General features: G+C 38.9%; 1 protein-coding gene across 3 annotated transcripts in view; it reads left to right on the forward strand.

The window, feature by feature from the left end:
* LOC124804849 (apoptosis-inducing factor 1, mitochondrial) overlaps nt 1-21,033 on the forward strand; it is a 111,932-nt gene that overhangs the window by 63,782 nt on the left and 27,117 nt on the right. For all 3 annotated transcript variants that reach the window (XR_007017374.1, XR_007017375.1, XM_047265200.1), the window contains exons 8-9: nt 2,676-2,816; nt 3,030-3,141. Coding sequence is in view for 1 of the 3 variants with exons in the window: in XM_047265200.1 (XP_047121156.1) it covers nt 2,676-2,816; nt 3,030-3,141 (253 nt within the window). In the remaining 2 variants the exon portion in view is untranslated. The remainder of the gene's footprint in view (nt 1-2,675; nt 2,817-3,029; nt 3,142-21,033) is intronic.

Consider the following 21,033-nt stretch of genomic DNA (forward strand, 5'->3'; position numbering starts at 1 on the left):
TTAACTTGTATCATCCATTAGTAATTTGGAATAGTTTTCTTATTGGGCAGCAAATTATAATATAAAATGAAAATAATTCATTTGTCACTTCCATATAGAACATGACTGGAAATGTGTGTAATGGAACATCAATTTAAACCCTGCCACTGACACTAAAGGCTGCATCATTACTTTTTTTTAGAAGTGATACAGTAATTGAATGATAAAATATTCCTAATTTTCCTTTCCAAAGGAATGCTTGTTTTTCATATTGATTTCTATTTCAGAATGTGCATTGTAAAGAATCAGACCACTAACTTTCCTAATGTCAGCAGCCTCAAAGTAGGGCAATTTTTTTGAGTGTAACCTACTATAGAATTTTGGAATGATAGTAATTGAGATCTGTGTACATTGGTTTATCTGTGGAGCAGCATGCAATTCTCATTTCACTTAGTTTATATTGGTGTCCTTTGAGAAGCTTCAGAGGATTGTTTTTATGCCATTGTGGTTTGAAGTATCTCTGCTATGTTAAGCTGTAACGGAAAGTCAAATGAAAGTTAGACAGTTGGGAAAAAGTAAGTAAACTGCTCATTATTTCAAAAGCAATCACCATAACTGTTAACATTTACCCCAAAAGACGGTCAGTGGCTCGTGGAAAAATGTTTGCAGTTGCCTACAGAACCATGATTGGACCCAGGCATGGGACCTTGTCTGAGCAAATCAACAGCAGTAAATGTCTCTCTGCAGTGCTGAAAAATATGGAAATTGCTGGATAGAGATGGGATTGTGTGGAAGATATGTAAGGGCTTCTCAGTGAAACTTCAACGTAGTCGAAACAACCATAGCACCACAAGTTCCTTCCCACGTTGCAAAGGTTTTTTCCATTACACTGCAGAAGTTAGATTGGGCAGCCTTCCCCATGTGATTTCCACATTTTTGAAGCCCAGAAGAAAGACAATTGTGACTGTAGACTTCCTTTAGAGAAGAGGTACAGGCCTGGTTTTGTAGGTAATCGCAAATATTTCTCCCTAGCGGCATTGACCACCTAGGGTGAAAGTGTGATAAATGTATTAACGCTTACAGCAACTACTTTTGAAATAATAAACAGTTAACTTACTTTTTCCATCTGTCTCATTTTCATTTGACTACCTCTTTTGTATCTGATAGGTAGAATGGTCAAAATAAAACGTAACTTCAAATATTTGATAATCTGGTTAATGAACAAGAAAACTATTTGTGATAGATATGATGTCTAGACATTTATTTCGATGCATGCATGCTGCTGCTGTTAGATTGTATTATGATGAATGGCATCAGTTTAATGATAAACCTCAGAAAATTAAGACCTATTTGTCATCCAAAATTCTGTTTACACAGTGACTGTGCGCACACACTATCTGGTGGCTGTAGTTCACAAAGCTTATTAGCATGGTTTCTTAGCAAACTTCTTGGCATGCATCACTTATCCTGCCAAAACAGTTTCACAAGCACATTCTATTCTTATCTACGTGGGTTAAAGTTTCTTAAGTATTGCCCCAGATAAACAACATCCCATTACATGGTACATTTCTTTTTAGTAAATAACAGTGATAGTGCTGTGTTTGATATTAGATCTGTTGTTCTTGGCACTAAATAGCACTCTCAATTTTGTAGTGAACTCCCTAAATATTTAAGTAGTTTCTGCACTCTGTCATAAACAAAGTCTGAACCAGGCTTCGCAATCAACTCTAACTCAAGAGACAGCAGTTGGTTTGAAGGACATTGCTGCTTGTTATATGCTTCTATCAAAACATCATGCTGATCATCTGCAACTTCTCTGGCTATTGCCTAACATAAAGCATTTTTCCCATGTTAAACCTATTGGGACCAAAGAGGTTGAAGATGTACTGAGTTCAACTATAACTCAGCCTGTTAAGTGGGGATTATTCATATCAGTGCTGATTGGCACTTAGACTCATTCCTTCGTGCAGCTATCAGACTCGTATTTATGTGTGTTCCGAATCACTTTCAACTGTGAACACATACTATGTTATCAGTTATTTTAATCATAAATTGAATTAATTATCCACAATATTGGGGAGCTCAAGTGATTTAACTCGGCGTAACTTTGCTGATGAGATCAGTCACCAGTTTGCATTCAGTGTGTGTCTCAAAGCAGAATAAACTATTATTATTGAGCTTGAGAAATTGTAGCCGAAGAACATTATTTAGATTACTCCACCTTAATTCAACGTATTCATTGATTAATCTGATTCACACATCAGGAACAATTTATTACTTATTTAAGAACAGTGCACTGGTACAGTTGACAGCATCCCCTAACCAATCCACAAACAGAGCCAAACAATCTATATGATGCACAGGCTTAATGAACTGAACACATTTAGAAGTAAATGTAGACGTTACAAAAATAGAAGAAATGCCTTGTTAACAGTAAATAGCTGTAAGTACTTAAGTGGTAAGTGTAGGATACACTATTTACTTGGAAAACATTTTCTCCATTCTGGAAAACGTTATGTTTCGGGAGCTTCAGTTATTTTGCCTAAGATTGCTTTCACAACACATTCAGAAATGTTCTGGAAACCAACAAGTGTCTATGGCTATAACAGTGTTAAAAAGTATGCGAGTAAAATAGAATGACCAAGGACTAATAAGTCCATAGTTAAAACTTGCAATATTTTGTTTGTCTTAAATAGGTGCAAGCTGATCATATTGTTGTTGCTGTTGGAGTGAAACCAAATACAGAGCTTGCGGGTCCCTCAGGACTGGAGGTGGATGAAAAATTAGGTGGTTTCCTTGTTAATGCCGAACTGGTGGCAAGATCTAATGTCTGGGCTGTGAGTATTATTAATAATGTACTTTTTAGCAGTTGTGTTATTTGCCTCAAATGTACAGTAAATGGTTTTTTAATGTTCCTGTGATTGGATGTGATAAATATGTATTTTTTAGTTCAATAGCACTACTTTGAGTGGCCCAGGATCATTTGTGTGCATTTTATGTTAAGTATGCATAGGTTTTGTATTATGTTGTAACTGTGTTTCTTGTGGTAGGCAGGTGACTGTACGTGCTTTTATGACGTGAAATTTGGACGCCGTCGAGTTGAGCATCATGACCACGCTGTTGTCTCAGGACGTCTGGCTGGTGAAAACATGACTGGTGCAGGTTAGATCGACATTTTTATTTTTTTGGTGTGTTTGTGTGCTTTATATGAATGAGTGAAATTTTTTTAAATGCACTAAGTGGTTTATTTTCCTGAAAATATCAGTGACCCTTTATATTTGTCCCTACATATCAGGTTGGTCCATACGTTCATAGTATTTTTCCACATGTTCAATAAACTCGAAAGATACTCATAACAGAGACTTTAGTCATAAATAGTATATTCTCCTTCACTGTTTACAACAGTCTACCAATACTGGGGCAACTTTTTAATACTACAGCTGTAGAAGTCTCTTGGTTTTGAGACGAAGAACCTGTCAAGCTATGTTTGGAGTGCATTTTCATCCAGAAAGGAAGTTGCTTGAAGGTTGTTCGATAATGAGCAGAAAAGGTGGGAGCAGAATGACTGTGCAACCCAACTACTGTAAAGTGTTCTTAAATCTAGCAGGCAGGTGTTACACACTGCACGCCGTCTTCCTGTTCACTGTTCTTGGATTGCACCTGCAAAATATCTCGGTTGTCGACAATGAATGATAACAGTGATGGTTACAACTCAGGAAAGCAATTTGCAGTACACCACACTGTCACTGTGCCACCATATGCTTAACATTATCTTTTGTGAATGTGTGCATGTCTTTTTCCAAGGAGTTGCTTCTTTGTTTGGGCTCAACCATTGCTTTCTTTCTGTTCTGTTTGCATAAAAACACCATTTCTTCTGTAATGGTACAGGATAGGAATGGTCAGTGTTGTTCATTAGCTAGTTGAGGGAAATATGAACATATGGGCACCTGCTGATTTTTGTGATTTCGGCTAAGAGCATGCACTACCTGTACACCTGATTTTTAAACCTTCTCCATTGCATGCAAATAATGTGGAGTGATCACAGTTCAGCACATTTTCCAGGTCTCGAATACACTGACTTACGCATAGTGGATTAATGAGTTTAAACGATATTTGATCTTCACCAAACCATGGAGATTTTTCTGAATGTGGAGAGTCACTAATGTCAAAATGATGCTCCTTAAAACAAGAAAACAATTTTCTTGTCATGCTCTATCCAGTGGCATAACCCCATACATGGCAAAAATGTTTCTGGTTGCCCCCACTTCCGTGAGCTCGGATAGAAAAATAGTCTGAAGTATTCCAGTTTCCCCACTTGGCACTCCGTTTTCTAGTGTCCACAGCTACGCTTTCTGCCTCTGAATGGCAAAATGACAATGTGTAAACTCAAACAGTAACAGTGAACTCCAAATAAGAAATGATAACTGACAAATAAGCCAATAGCAACTGGAATACATACATGCAAAACAAAAATGATACGAACTTATACACCAACCTGATACATTGTCAGCTCTAATTTTTCTCTCTCTCTCTTCCTATTTTCATTCTACAGCAGCTTCATATTTTGTAAATAGGCATCAGTAAGATGCATACCGATGTGAAACACAGTTTCTGGGCGAAAAAAATTCCAGCCAGTGTGTGCTTTGTCAGATCCTAAGTTGCCAAGAAAAAGTAGTCATTGTCATGGAGAAATAGGATGTAATGGAGAAACAAATCTTTCCATTGATTTGCAGTTGTCTGCCAGCTTTTATCCCACATTTTATAGTATGCATTGGCTTTATTTTTGTCTCACGGGACATGGTGGACCATATTTCTCCGAAGGGGGGGGGGGGGGGGGGGAAACCACACACTGTGAAGTAATTATCTGAATAAAACAGAAATTGATAGGTGTCTACATCTACATCTACATTTATACTTCGCAAGCCACCCCAACGGTGTGTGGCGGAGGGTACTTAAAGTGCCACTGTCATTACCTCCCTTTCCTGTTCCAGTCGCGTATGGTTCACGGGAAGAATGACTGCTGGAAAGCCTCCGTGCGTGCTCGAATCTCTCTAATTTTACATTCGTGATCTCCTCGGGAGGTATAAGTAGGGGGAAGCAATATAATCGATACCTCATCCAGAAACGCACCCTCACGAAATATGTAAATATGCAGACAAACAAATGATTACAATTCCAGCAAAATTGGATGATTTATTCAAGAGAAACAGCTTCAAGAAATGAGCAAGTCAATGATGTGATGGTCCATCTCTAGCCCTTATGCAAGCAGTTATTTAGCTTGGCATTGATTGATAAGAGTTGTTGGATGTCCTGAGTGATACTGTGCCAAATTATGTTCAGTCGGCACATTAGGTCATCAAAATCACAAGGTGGTTGGAGGACCATGCCCACAATGTGCCATATGTTCTAGTTACTGGCCAAGGTATTGTTTGCAAAGTACGAAGGTAAACAGTAGAAATTCACACTGTGTGCAGCAGGCATTATGTTGCTGAAAAGTAAGCTCCGAATGGCTTGCCATGAAGGGCAACAAAATAGGCTGCAGAATGTCGTAGACATAACAGCTGTGCTGTAAGTATGCCGTGTAAGAGAACCAAAGGTGTTCTACTATGAAAAGAAATGGGCCAGAAAGTAACTGGTTGTTGGGCCTTGTGTTGGGTGACAGTCAGGTTGGTATCCCAACACTGTCTAGGGCATATCCAGATGAGCCTGGAATCTCTTTGACCATTGTCTTCATTGATGAGTTCTACTTCGGACTGAGCTCTGATGACCAGTGAAGACGTATCTAGTCACACCTCAGACAGAGGTGGGATACCAACCTGTCTGTCACCCCTCATAGGGCCTGACAACCAGTGCTGACAGTCTGGGGTACCACATCTTTTATAGCAGGACGCAGCACAGCAGTACGTCAAAGGTATTGTATGCCCATTTTGTTGCCCTTCATAGGAAGTCACGCCGGGCTTACATTTCATCAAAATAATGCCCACATCCACATGGCAAGAGGTTTTTATCATGTCTCTTCGTGCTTGCCAAACTCTGCCTTTGCCAGCAGTGTCAACAGATCTCTCCCCAATTAAGAATGTTTAGAGAATAATGGGCAAAGCCGTCCAACCAATTCAGGATTTTGACGATCTCACATGCCAATTGGACAGAATTTGGCATGATATTCCTCAGGATGACATCCAGCTACTCTTATCAATCAGTGACAAGCCAAATAACTGCTTGCGTAAGAACCAGAGATTGATCTATGCATTTCTGACTTTTTAAATTTGTGAAGCTGTTTCTCTAGCATGAATCATCTAATTTTTCAAAAATCATAATCATTTGTTTCTTTCTGCATGTACATCACACCTACCGCTTTCCATCCCATTCAGATAATTCTTGCATGGTGTGTTGATTTTTGTTTTCTTAATTACTAAAGGTGTATCTTGATACATCTAATTTTAATGTTTTTCATTGGTGTTTGTTGTGATATTGGACATAAGAAACTGAAATTACATTGTAAATGTGTGTCAAAAAGAGATGTGTGTAATACAGGTTAACATTCTGTAAGTTCACAGGGCTGCACCAATTTGTTTGTTTTTGTGTTCAGCTGCTGGTGTGATAGGAAGTCATTTGGCAGAGAGAGAGGGCAAGGTTAACGTGCCAAACTTTTGAAATTCTGAATATGTTCTCCCAACTAAATTTCAGTTTTCTGAAAAAGAAAGTGATGCGGAAGGTAGGCTAGGTTATATTGTGATAGATTAAAACATCCTAACAAAGCTGTTAGGTGAATGTTCGTGTTGTAAAGTAGTGGGACGACCAGTTAGTTTATATAAAGACAGTGATGTATCAAATGGACTAGCCAGAAAATTTATCATGATTGTGCCGGATGTAAATATACTCATTTATTTTGGAATTATGTTAAATGTAAAGACAATTTTTTGAAGGACGTATAAGGTGGCTTTATAGGCTACTGGCAAAGACATACTGCAAGAGAAACGATGTGTGCTATGATGAATATGCCACACCCACATTGTAAAATTAACAAGTATACATGATTTATTGAAGCTGCTGTGGAATCTGTTGCATGCGAGTCAGTGAAGGGTCCTGCGAACAAACCTATTGAAATAAATAAGGATATGACTGACAAACCGGCAGCTTTTGATGGCACTTAGCAGAAGTGCAGCTACAGTTCTAAGAATTCTTTTGCTAAAGTGACCAGTGTTAATACTGGAGAGGTAATAGACTTCCAGATTGTAACAAAACATTGTTGAATGAAGAACAACATACTTCTGACAGAAATTATGAAGGAACAAGTGGTGGTATTGAGGCTGCTGAAATTTTTAGTCAATCTATTACACTAAGTTCTTAGGAGATGGGGGCACAAAAGCATATAACATTGTAGTAGATAATCTGCGATAATCTTATCACAGAACTGGAATGTGTTGGTCATTTCAGAAGAGGATGGGCAGAAGGTTAAGGGAGCTGAAACAAAGTTTTGAGAGGCCAGAAAATTTCTTATGGTAAAACCATAAGAGGTATGCTGACGCAAAAAAATTATTTACAAACCAAGGAATGGCCATTAGAAATAATACTGGTGATTTGTTAAAAATGAGCAGTCAATATGGGCTACCTTCTTCCACAGACTCGTCAGCAGACGAAAAACAAGTACACTAACTTTGCCCTGCCAGATCAGACTCATGGTGCAATTGTTGCAATACCCAGCACTCAAACAGTTCACACAGCCATAAACGTTCCATCCCAGCAACAGTCATGGATGTCATAAAACTTATTTACAGAGACCTGGCAAATCCTGAATTACTGAAGAAGCGTATGTGTGGTCAGAACTAAAATGCAAATGGGTTTTTCAATAATCTCAAGTGGACTCGACTAAAAAAAAAAAAAAGTTTTTGTTAGTATGAAGACATTAAATTTGGGGATCAGTGGTGCTGTTATTGTTTTTAATGATTGCAACATGTGTAGGGTGAAAGTGCTGCAGCATATGGTAATTAATCTTGAAGCAAATTGCATCAGAGAAATTGAACAGATGGACAATGATTGCATTCATAAAGCAGAATATGCAGCACAACTGGCCACTAAGGAGTCCAGAAAGAAGAAAAAACAACCACCATGGAGAAAAGTCAACAGGATGATACACTTCATGATGTAGAGTGCTTCTGAGTGAGTAAAACAAAAATAAAGCCCATATTTTCTAAGTTTTAGGCTTTTGAAACTTTACAAGCTGTCCCTCAAAATTTACATTTTGTCGCATTTTCCCCTAAATCTGGGAAACCACTTAAAGTGTTCAGATTTTCAGGGAGTAGCAACATATGTATCTTGAGTCACTGAACTAAAAGGAAAACATAATGTTAAGTGTAATTAAAATTATTTAGAAGACAATACAAAAAATTACACAGTTTTAACCATGTGGTTAAAAAATTTTATTTCTGCGAGTGGTGGCTGAAATGCATTGATATTAGTTCTGTAGAGTCAGAACATAACTTGTAATTTATAGGATATGGGTTCCGCCATTTTTCAAACGCATTGCAGTTTCTTTCTACCCAAACATGTTTCAGCACCTCTGTTCCATTATCAGTGGGTTTTTGTTTATTAAAAATGTGATTTTACATTGATGTGTTCAGATTCTGTTATGAGAGCTTCTATTGTTTCATGTGATACGTCTGTGTCAATGTTGTGTTTCAGTCCTTTTTCCTATAATATAAATCAAATGCAGAAAGAAAGGACAAGAGCTGCGGATTCAAAAGATAAATATTTTGTCACCCAGGAAGGCATTCCCCAGCAAGCTCTGCAATAAATATTGGAACACCGTAATGAAACTTCAGAACACAACCCTTAACATTCAGTTTAATAAAAATTGTCTAGCTCGTAATGTAATTTCAGACTATATAAAAGAAACTCTGTGAATAGCATGTCATCTGCACCAAGTAAAGTGAAGAAGAAAGTGGAGATTATGTGGATAAAACATGAAATTAGGGAACTACACACACACAAAAAAAAGGTTACTCATCAACAAACTGTAAAAAACATATATAGAAGTGGCCAATAAATTTCCAATATCAGCCCAGTTTGAACAAATAACAGAGAGAGGGAAAAGGCACATACAGAAAATAATGCAAGAAAAACAGAATAAACAAAACCAAAAAGCTAAAGAGAATCATAAACATAAAGCTCACCAAACAACAAGAAAACCTGCTGGAAAAAGGACCAAAACAAAACATACACACACATCACATAAAGCAATAGAAGACCCCATAACAGAATCTGAACACATTAATGTAAAATCACATTTTCAATAAATAAAAACCCGCTGATGATGGCACAGAGGTGTTGAAACATGTTTGGGTAAAAAGAAAAAAACAGCGTGCTTGCAAAAAAGTGGAACCTCTATCCTATAATTTAACAGCAACAGCAAATGTGGAAAGAAAAGACAGGAACTGCAGATTCAAAAGATGAACATGTTCTGTAAAGGTTTCATGTAAGTTGGTTCAGTGGTTTCTGAAATACAGGGGAGTTAAATGACAAAATTTAATGTTGTCACGATAGGACCTTCCAGTTCCTATTAAACTGTGTGTGGAGGAAACCAAAGAAAAATTTTGAGTTTGCTGATATGAGACAGTTCTGTCAAAGGAGACTCAGGACATAGAAGAGCAGTTGAATGGAATGGATGATCTTTTGAAGAGAGATTATAAGACAAATGTCAATAAAAGTAAAAATAGGATAATGGAAATAAGTCGAAGTGGATGAGTTGATGCTTAGGTAATGAGATTAGGGAATGAGACACTAAAATAAATTTGTTTTCCATTTGGGCAGCAAAATAACTGATGATGGTTGAAGTAGGGAGAATACAACAGATATGAAATGCAGACTGCCAATAATAAGAAAACATGTTTGAAAAGAAGAATTTGTTAACATATAAGATAAATTTGTTGGGATCTTTCTCATGAAGATACTTCTGTGGAGTGTAATCTTACAGGGAAGAAGGAAAATTTAGACAAGAAGAGAAAAGCAGCTTTTGAAATGTGATGTTATAGGAGAATGCTGAAGAGTAGATGGATAGATCAAATAACAAAGGATGAGGTTGTGAATCGATCTGGGGAAAAAGAAATTTATGGCACAACTTTATTAAAATAAGAGATCAGATGAAAGGACTCCTACTGAGGCATGAGGGAATTGGCAATCTGGTATTGGAAGGAAGCGTGGGGGGTAAAAATTGCAGAGGGTGACTAGGCTTGAGTATAGTAACCAGGTTGATACAGTATGTGTAGGAAAGAAAACAGTGTTATGTTCAAGAAAACTCCTACTTTAATGTATACTTGAAATACACGCTTTCCTAGCACACACTAGTGTCGGAGCAATCTATTTGCTGGTGCAACTTTGTGCCTAACCCTTTATGGTACTCCATCTGTCACAAGTATGGCCACACAATTGTTGCTTGCTAAGGCTAAGCAACTCAGGTAAAATGCAGTAAAGCTACTCGTGGCTCAAAAACCTGTTGTTCACCACAACAGCTATATGCTGATTATTTTGGATGCTACCTTTTTTGGTAAAAAGAATTATTGGTAATCTAATTGACAAATGAAGGCGGTCTGCATAGGTTAAAATATGGATGAGGACTGCAGCATTGCCGGTTCCAAACAACAGTTGCTATATGTGCGTTGACAAGTTTCATGCTTGAGGAAAGAATAAATCCTGAAAATGAGGTATCTTACTTGTTCATGTAGAATTTGTGTTTCCCGCCATCAGCTATGACAGCTCAAAACAAACGGAATAAAAATTCACTAAAATAACTCGCCACAGACATGTTCAATGCTCCCACTGGCTACATTCACAGCAGAATGTTCAGTGTCAGGCGTGCAGAATGAGCTGAAACTAGATCGCTTTTGTTCGTGATTCTGACTATAGGCAAATCTCTTACACAAAGGCTACAGAGGCATTCAGAGACCCTCAATCTGCAGTATTTAGCATGTCTTTTCCTTCAGTTATTGTGAAGCCAGTTTCTGAAGTAAGCTCTTAAATATAGACAGGTGCACTCACAGGATGTTAGGTTTGGAGTGACTGTGTGTTTACTGTCAAGAGTGCAGAAGGTAATGTGCAGTGTGTCATATTCAAATTGACTACAGTAATAAGTGAGATCAGCTGCTGTAAGTCCACAATGTTAATGAGGAAATCCATTACTGTGTAATCGAAATTAGTCTGTAACAAAAACAAAACAAAAGGACAAGTATCAGGCAATGAATCTCAAAGCCCTGAAAGAACTGTAGTATCTCACAATGATCGTTCAGTGATGGAACTTGCAGTACGAAGCCAATCTGGAAAGTAACCTTCATCAGGGTGTAAATAAAACAGTGAAATAATTTTATATTCATCTCGTTGTCAGAATGTGCAGTACTTTTCTAAAGTTAAACATGAGTGCTTGAGCATGTATCCATAAGCATTTAATGTAAATTAATTATTTGCCCTAAGACTCTGTTCATAACTGAACTTCTGTTCATTCTGACTGCAAACTTCATTGATTGAGGTCAGGGCAATCCGCTGCTCAACAATAATGCTACCATATGTACTTCCTCTTATCTCTGGAGATGATTTTAAAACTATTTCAGTTTAATAATAAATTACAGAATCAATTAACAACTTACAGTTCTGATCTGTCATTTCAATCTTTTATGACTTTACGTTACATGAAGTTTTAATGTTATACTTTACAGTGTAACTGTTTCCAAATTATACGTATTTGTTTAGAATTATGCAAGGAAACAAGAGTGTGACTGGGTGGAAAATGTATCAAGTTTTTTGTAAAGATTTTGCATTCTAAATAATAATATTAGAGAGGGAAAGTTGCTACTCAACATATAGCGGTGATGCTGAGTCGCGATAGGCACAACAAAAAGATTCACACAATTATAGCTTTTGGCCTTAAGGCCTTTGTCAGCAAAACACACACACACACACACACACACACACACACACACACACACACAGTGAAGTGTTGCAGTTTAGATGGAGGGCAGGAGAGAAGGTGGGGAGGGGGGTTAAGCTGTGGAAAGGAGAGAAATAAAAAGAAATTAAAAGACTGAGTGTGGCAGTGAAATGACAGCTGTGTGGTGCTGGAATGGGAACAGGGAGGGGGCTGGATGAGTGAGGACACTGATTAACGAAGATTGAGGCCAGGAGGGTTACGGGAACGTGGGATGTATTGCAGGGAAATTTACCACTTGGGCAATTCAGAAAAGCATGGTGTTGGTAGGAAGGATCCATATGGCACAGGCTGTGAAGCAGTCATTGAGATGAGGGATATCAAGTTTGGTACCCTGTTCAGCAACAGGGTGGTCCACTTGTTTTACGGCCACAGTTTGTCGGTGGCCATTCTTGAGGACAGACAGCTTGTTGGTTGTCATGACTACATAGAATGCAGCACAGTGGTTGCAGCTTAGCTTGTAAAGCAAATGACTGGTTTCACAGGTAGCCCTGCCTTTGATGGGATAGGTGATGCTAGTGACCGGATTGGAGTAGGTGTTGGTAGGAGGATGTATGGGACAGGTCTTGCATCTAGGTCTATTACAGGGGTATGAGCCATGAGGTAAGGGATTGGCAGCAGGAGTTGTGTAAAGATGAACGAGTATATTGTGTAAGTTTGGTGGATGGCAGAATACCACTGTAGTAGGACGGAAGGATAGTGGGGAGGACATCTTTCATTTCAGGGCACGACAAGAGGTAATCGAAACCCTGGTAAAGAATCTAATTCAGTTGCTCCAGTCCCAGGTGGTACTGAGGGGAATGCTCCTTTGTGGCCGGTCTGTGGGACATTTGGAGGTGGTGGGAGACTGGCATGGGAGATTTGTTTTTGTACAGGGTTGGGAGGATAATTATGGTCAGTGAAGGCTTCAGTGAGACCCTTGCTATATTTTGAGAGGGACTGCTCGTCACTGCAGATGCGATTACCACAGGTGGCTAGACTGTACGCAAGGGACTTCTTGGTTTGGAAAGGGTGGCAGCTGTTGAAGTAGAGGTATTGCTGGTGGTTAGTAGGTTTGATATGGATGGAAGTACTGATGTAGCCATCTCTGAGTGAAGGTAAACATCTAGGAAGATGACTTGTTGAACGAGTAGGACCAGGTGAAGCAAATGGGGAGTTGTTGTTGAGGTTCTGGAGGAATGTGAATAGGGTGTCCTAACGTTCAATCCAGAGACCAAAGATGTCATCAATGACTCTGAACCAGGTGAGGGGTTTAGGATTCTGGGTTTTTAGGAAGGATTCCTAAGGATGGATGGTGCACGCAGGTGCCCATAGCTGTACCCTGGATTTGTTTGTAGGTAATGCCTTCAAAGGAGAAGTAATTTTAGGTGAGGATATAGTTGGTCATGGCGACTAGGAAGGAGGTTGTTAGTTCGGAATCCATAGGGCATCTGGAAACATAGCGTTCGATAGCAGTAAGGCCACGGGCATTAGGAATATTAGTGTACAGGGAGGTGGCATCAGTAGTGACAAGCAGGGCACTGTGTGGTAAAGGGACAGGAACTGTGGAGAGTTGGTGAGGGACTGGTTGGTATCTTTTATATAGGAGTATCGGTTCTGGGTAATAGGTTGAAGGTGTTGGTCTATGAGAGCAGAGATTCACTCTGTGGGGACACAGTAACCAGCCACAATGGGGCATCCTGAGTGGTTGGGTTTATGGACATCAGGAAACATGTAGAAAGTGGGAGTGTGGGGAGTAAGTAGAGAGATGGACTCTGGGGAGAGGTTCTGGGATGGGCCTAAGGATCTGAGTAGTGACTGGGGATCCTGCTGTATTGCTGGAATATGGGGTCACTGTGGCAAGGTTTGTAGGTGGAAGTATCTGACAGCTGACGGAGTCCTTCTGCCACGTAATCCTTGCGATTAAAAACAACAGTGGTGGAGCCTTTGCCCACAGGTAGGATTATAAGGTCGGGATCAGTTTTTAGATGGTGGACTGCAATTCTTTCTGTGGATGCAACGTTAGTTTGCATGCTGAGGGATTTGGGAAATGATGGTGAGGCAAGGTTCGAGGTTAAGAAATTCTGGAAAGTTAACAGGGGGTGGCTTGGAGGCAGTGGGAGTGGATCATGGTTGGATAGAGGAGTGAACTGAGTTAGGCAAGGTTCAATATTGGTCTTTGGTTGAGTCTGATTGGTCGGGTTGGTGGCGAAAAAGTGTTTCCACTGTAAGGACCAGGAGAAGGAGAGGAGGTCTTTAACTAGACTTGCATGATTGAATTTGGAAGCGGGGCAAAAGGTGAGGCCGTTGGAAAGGACTGATATTTCTGTAGGACTGAAGCTTCTGGAGGAAATGTTCACGACTGTGTTGTGGGTCTGTTTATGTTCTGGTTTCTGTGTGGTGGTGGGAGGGAGTTTTGGAGGGTTGGGTAAGTGTAGTAGGTCTGTAGCACAGGGTTTGTCAGCTATGGGGCGATGTGGGGGAGATTTGGGGGTTGTAGAGGTGGTAGACAGTAGTACTCCGAGGCAGGAATAGAAAGTAAGCAGGATGGAGAGCTTTTTGAGGTGGCATTGTGCATTTTGCACAAGTTCCTGCAGGGCAAGAGTTTCAACGTGTGTTATGGGTTCCAGGAATTTGGGATTACATAGCAGGAGAATGTTCCAGATGGAGAGAAGGGTTCTGCAAGGAGGATTGGGCTTGGTTGATATGGTTTTGCAGGACTACGTTGGTGAGGGCTAAAGATTGGCGGAATGTGAACAGGAGGAGGTCATTGTGGAAGGAATGGTGGCAACCAGAGATTGGTAATTTGATGGTAAGGCCATTAGGGGGGAATTTCATGAGCCAAGCAACAACGCAGGAACAGTATGTGGGACTGGGATCTGTGAATCTTTTTGTTGTGCCTATCATGACTCGGCATCTCCTCTATATGGTGAGTAGCAACTTTCCTTCTCTAGTATTGTTGTGTTCCATCCTGGATTTTCCATTGTTTGATTACATTCTACATATTAAGTTATTAAAGCCAGATTCGCTGCATGTAAATTTAAGAATGGAATCATCGTCACCACCATCGAAATTATTATTTATCGTGGTGAGTGAGTAGAGCTGTTCTTCAAACAAGAGTAGACTTAATGCATTGTGGCATTTAAAAAATGGAATACAGAGAACATTGCATTGTTTCAGGTTTCAATGGCAGGATTTCATACAAACAATAAAAAATATCACTGAGTTTTCTGTTGTGTGAGAAGGCATCAGAATGGTTTCTAGTAGATGTGTGTCACTTGAATGTTATGATTAAGAATGAGATTCCAGAAAAATATAAGAGATAATGCTTGGACCATGGAGGACACCCTATTTAAATTATCTTCGCTAATGGTGTGATCCAGCTCTTTCCCATCCAAAAGCTAAAATTGAAAATATCAGTTGGGATTTTGATTCCATCTGTGATGAAATTTGTAGCTGCTATTATTTTTGAGTGAGAACTGTGTATAACATTATACATGTGACGTACAGTTCATGATGAAATTCAGTATGGCACATTGCGATACTTAACAGGGAGCACCAACATGTATAGCTTAAATGAAAGACGTGATGTTTCATATAAAGAAATAACATAAACCCATTAATCCAAGTAGGACTGAATAAGGCATAGTAGTCATTGTGTTGTCTCACTAGCTGAATAGCGAAGGTCGTTGAGTAGAAGGTCAATTGCCACCTTATGTGGATCTTGTGACCTATAAAGCTCTTTCACCACTTTCATTGCTGCTTTGTGAGATGAAATTCTGATATTTGGTGACTATGAAAATTTGTATTTCAGATAACAATGAATTTGGTTTATGTGCACTATCAGCAAAAATTAGAAAAGTTCCACATTTACTCTTGGTCTGCTGATGACGATAAAAATTAAAGAACAAGTACATCTGTAATTCTTACATTTTTCTACCAACTTTTGTGACCCATTCATAGCAGTTGTCAGAAAGACTACTCTTATGGGCCTCCACATCTGAAGTGTCCATGTGAGTAAACATACACATCATCAGCAGTGCAGTAGTAAAGTTTTTTCTACCCACCCTCCATAATGTACATCAGGATGTTGGTCAGGTTTGCCTACTCAACAGTGGTGGCTATTGTGTATGTAGTACATCAGTTTTACTACGTAGAGGAAATATTTGTAATTTTTTGTACTCTGCTGTTGTTGATAAGCCACATCATGTCTGACTTTGTAACTTTCGACTCATATCTTTTCAAGCCTGGTTCCTTACTTCAAACTGATAAATTCGCCTTTCTTTTTCACCTGTGAAAGTGTGTATCATAAAATGGAAACACCTTACATGAATGTCAATTTAGCCATCGTGTCGACCTAGAAAACTTCAAAAATGGTATTATCAGCTGATAACTTAACACGTGTTATGACAAGCTACTTTTTCTTGGATGAAATAGATCTTGCATGTGTGATGAGATTGGAGTAAATAGTTGTAAGAAGATGGATCTGACATTTCGCAGTAATGGTGTCACAGCACATAAATTGTGTGGCAAGAAAACTGACTGAAATGGGGCATGGGATGTGGACAAAACGTAGATGAGTTTGAGAAGGTTATGTAAAAGCTATTGTGGATACTATTTAGAGAGAATTGTTTGTTTTCTCTCACTTCAGAGAATTATTTCAGAAAGAATAGTAGTTAAAGTTACTTGATGCATTCTACTGTATAATGAAAAGTAAAGCCATTTACTGTTTCTGAAGATAGAGAGTATTGATTCCAGTTAAGATGGCAGAGAACATCCACTTGTGAACCAAGCTAATGATACAATTGAAAAAAGTGAATGTAATTGTCAGAGTTAGCATATGATGTACTTAATCAGTATGATAGCAAGTGTATTTACCACAAATGCCAAGAATTGAGGGAGAAGTTTGTTTGGAGTACACAGCGACTGTCAAATTGAAAGTACTTTTGCTTATTTGTGGATTTGACAAGTACAAAATTTTGAGGATAATATTACCAATGTAGGAAATGATAAGACTGCTACTTGCCATGAAGAAGACACGTTGAGATGCAGAAAGGCAAAATTAAGTCACTCACAAATTTTCCTACATTGTTGCCATTCTCACCTGGAGTTTTCATTGTTTGAAGGCAGTATTACAGAGATAGATGTCTGTTTGCAGAAGGTTGCTCTGTTTTAAGAAAAGGCCAAATTAAATTAATTTATAGCTCAGTGAACAAAGACCAAAAAATGTTGCAGTTGTAGATTTTTGTACATTGGTGGGTGAGGGGGAGTGTGTCATGAACAAATACTAAGTCCTGATCAGTGGGGTTGGGTGGTAAAAAGTTATTTGTTTAGATTTTTCATGTAAATTACAAGGATAAATGTTTCCCAGTACGAAATTGAACTACTTTAAATTTTCTCCAGAAAAGGTCAAATTCATTTTTTCTTTTCAACTAACAGTTTCCTCATTACAGTGAATGAAAAACTGCAGATTATTCAAAATAGTGTTTTAATGGTGCAGAATTAATGTACGTTGTTAAACAACATGTGTTAAAAACAGATTTTAAATTTTTGTATCACACCTAAGAGCAAGTAGAATCAAATTAAGGTATAGATTGTGTTCTGGGGATGTAACAGCGTGGAAAGGAGGGGGTGGCAGTTAGAAACATGCAGGAAGGTAGGTTGCCAGATTGTAGTCATCATAGTTCTGCAAAATGAAGAGTGAGAAGGAATTCTCCATTCCCTCTAGCACACAAAAAGCAGCTATAGGGTGTTTCACAAAGTTACATAGACTCTTTTGTAGCTTGGCATATGAGTAACTGGTGACACACTGTGTTTATTTTCCACAATAGTATCACTAGAACCGCATATGGACAGAATCTATGTAAATCTGTGCATACTGTTCTGCAATGCTCGGAGGACTTTCTCCCCCATGAATGCTGCTCACTTTTCAGTTTATAGACAGACTATATCTCCACAGCATTTCCTGTCCAATTATCTTCCTTAAATAGACAAAATAACTTAATTGAGCTTGTGCTGATATAGTGGAGTTAGTTTAAGTTCATTGGGTACTTACTTGCAGTTGTTAAGTGACATAAAGTACATTCCCATAAACAATGGATGTGCTTATCAAATTTACCCGACTGTAAGACACTGTCTTTTTTTTCCCCCCAAAAACATTCCAAAAATACAGGGCTGTAATAGATTAATATTGAGGTGTCTTACATTTATAAATGAAACTTTGGCTACTGAGACTTCGTACAAATTTATTTTGAAGAATTTGTAAAGGTAGCACTTAGTAAACAGTGCTTTCATTTGAATAGGCTCGAGATTTTCAGATACGCCAAAGCACTTGCATCTATACTTAGTCACATTACATTTGACTCATTGCACTAGGGCAAGGGATACTCAAGAAACCGTGAACTAGCCGCAACAACCTAATGCTCTGCTTAAAAAATTGACAATTTTGTGAAGCACAGGATGAAGCAGCATTAAATTCTACTGAGTTACAAACTTTTGTTGTATTTGAATAGGTTTGCAATAAAAGTTTTTATACATGTATGGATACCATATAAGTACATTTATGTTGGTTTTTTAAGTAAAGTTAACATTCAAAGAAGAAAATCTTGTTCTTATAAGACCATTACTTGATGCTGAACCCAAGTCAACATTTTATTTGGTTATGAGACACTAATGATTCACCAGATGGGTAGCAAATAAGAAATTCTGTCCCTATTCACATATTATGATACCAGGGAAAAATGTCACCAGCTTTTAATCAGCCTTAGAACAAGATGGTGACATCCAGATGAAACGAGAAAGACAATTAATCCAGAATTGAATGTCTAACAAACGAAATGCATCACATTAAACTGACAGAAATTGTTATCCCAAGAATAAATTGCAGCGGGAAGACCTGCAATACCAACAGCTGTCATTAGCTCACAGGACAGCAGAAGTTCGAGAATTGGACTGAATTGTGATTGTGATCTTTTATTTATGTACTAGTTGCTATTGTTGCATATGACCTGCATCCTAGAAGTTATTGCCATCTGTGTTTCACTGTTGCACATCCACAGCACTGCGGAAGGGTTGGAGGGGAACAATGACAACAGCTTTGCTGAGAACTAAGATGAGTGGGGGAAGGAGAGTGGTGAGTGGGCAGCAAAGTTTGTCGTGCTGCCAACCATGGGAATGTATACTGCATACTTCGCATACTGTGTAGTTAGGCTTTTTATGGACATCTACCACGTTTAAACTTCAGTTTGCCTGAATCTGTTTGTACTCATAATTACATGAACTTCGAAATTCAACAGATAGTCAACAACAGCGTACATTTCTGCAGGAGATGATAAAAGTGTAGCTTGGGTCCAGTGGCATACTTACGAACTTCATGCAGCAATGCTGTCAGTGCTCAGTGTGAGGTATGACGGGAACAATAGGAGGTGTGTCAGCTACTGGTTCTACACAGCTAATGAGACAGCGGCAGGCAGATGATGTGTTTGAAAGTAAGGGACATTGTGACTTTCTCATGTCAGTATAAAAATGAAATTCACTGTGTGTTAAGAAAAAAGCTCTGTTCTCAGGTCTCACTGTAATCGTATCCTCAGAAACTGCAACATATTCCGAAGAAAGAGCCAAATGTTTGTGACGACGAAGATATAATTTTACAGAAGTCCTGTTAGGATGATGTCGTTGGTGATTAAGAATGGTGAAACCACAGACAATAGTAAATAAAAAGGGCAATGAAGATATGTAAACCATTTCTTTTTGTTCGTTGTATTTCTACTTGTATTGCCAAAATGTAGACAGCGAATAAATGGTGTAAGTTAAGAATAGATGCATTGGTAACTTTTCAGGCAGGCACCTTACATAAATAAAATTTTTTATTTTTTATTAGTCAGAAAATGTTAAAAAACAAATTTTCTTCAAGGAGCCTCTTAAAAAGAGGTGGTAATCTTACAGGCAGGATCATCTTATATTCAGGTAAATAAGGTAATTCATAAATCTGATGTCAGTGATCCATACAGTGTTGATGAGAAAGGGATTGGATTGGCAAATGTGGCACCTTGCTACTTTTGTTCACAGCGTAATGTAAAGTTGTGAAACCATGTTGTAGTCATTTGGTGGTGAATTAATGAATAACCATAAAGTTGCAGCATTTCTCTCACTATTAATTATGTTCCTGCTAGACTACATAAATCTCTTCCATTCAGAAATTACTGGCGTTCGTAGAGTGATCTGCACGAAGTGGGGCCACTTACTACACATCTGCAAGGTGGGAGTCAATATGTCTTACGGAATAGCATTAATCATGAATGAAATTTTCACTCTACAGCGGAGTGTGTGCTGATATGAAACTTCCTGGCAGATTAAAACTGTGTGCCGGACCGAGACTCTAACTCGGGACCAACAGGGTCCCGAGTTCGAGTCTCAGTCCGGCACACAGTTTTAATCTGCCAGGAAGTTTCAGCACTAATCATGTTTAAATCTAGAACAGTCATATCATGTAATGCATTGCTTGCCATCTGTTGAAATAACTGAAGTTCCATAGCACCTAAGTAATGTACTTCTGTTACAGAGAGAGTCAATTTAAGCCAGTCAATTTAAGCCTTTGGGCCTCTTGAGATGTTAAAAGAGCAGACTCTGGTGTTATGCATTTGATACCATCAAGCTGCAAAAAGTATTCCACCCTTGATAGTGCAGACAATAATATGTCCCTCTGCGGGTCCGGGGGGTTAGGATAGGCCCAAGGTATTCCTGCCTGTCGTACGAGGCGACTAAAAGGAGTTTCACACGTTTCAGCCTTTATGTGATGGTCCTCTGTAGGGTTTGACCTCCATTCTTCAAAATTTTCCCGAAGAGCGAGCCAATTGGGGAAGGGCGCCTTACAAGGTGCATCGTGTCCATCGTGCATTGAGATCTTTAGCCCACTTTCTCGTTGTTGCATTGCAGTCCTGCCCATTCTCCATCTCTTGGATGAGGACACCTTCCTGGTTGCATTTTCCACCATGCGCTATGCAGTGTCGATTTCTGGGTCGACGATGACAGTGAACTTCTTTGCACCAGATATCCAGCATGGTAGTGAAACACGAGCAGTTTCTAAGCGATCACGAGCTCAA

Source organism: Schistocerca piceifrons, chromosome 7 (assembly GCF_021461385.2).
Source record: "Schistocerca piceifrons isolate TAMUIC-IGC-003096 chromosome 7, iqSchPice1.1, whole genome shotgun sequence".
Lineage (NCBI taxonomy): Eukaryota > Metazoa > Arthropoda > Insecta > Orthoptera > Acrididae > Schistocerca > Schistocerca piceifrons.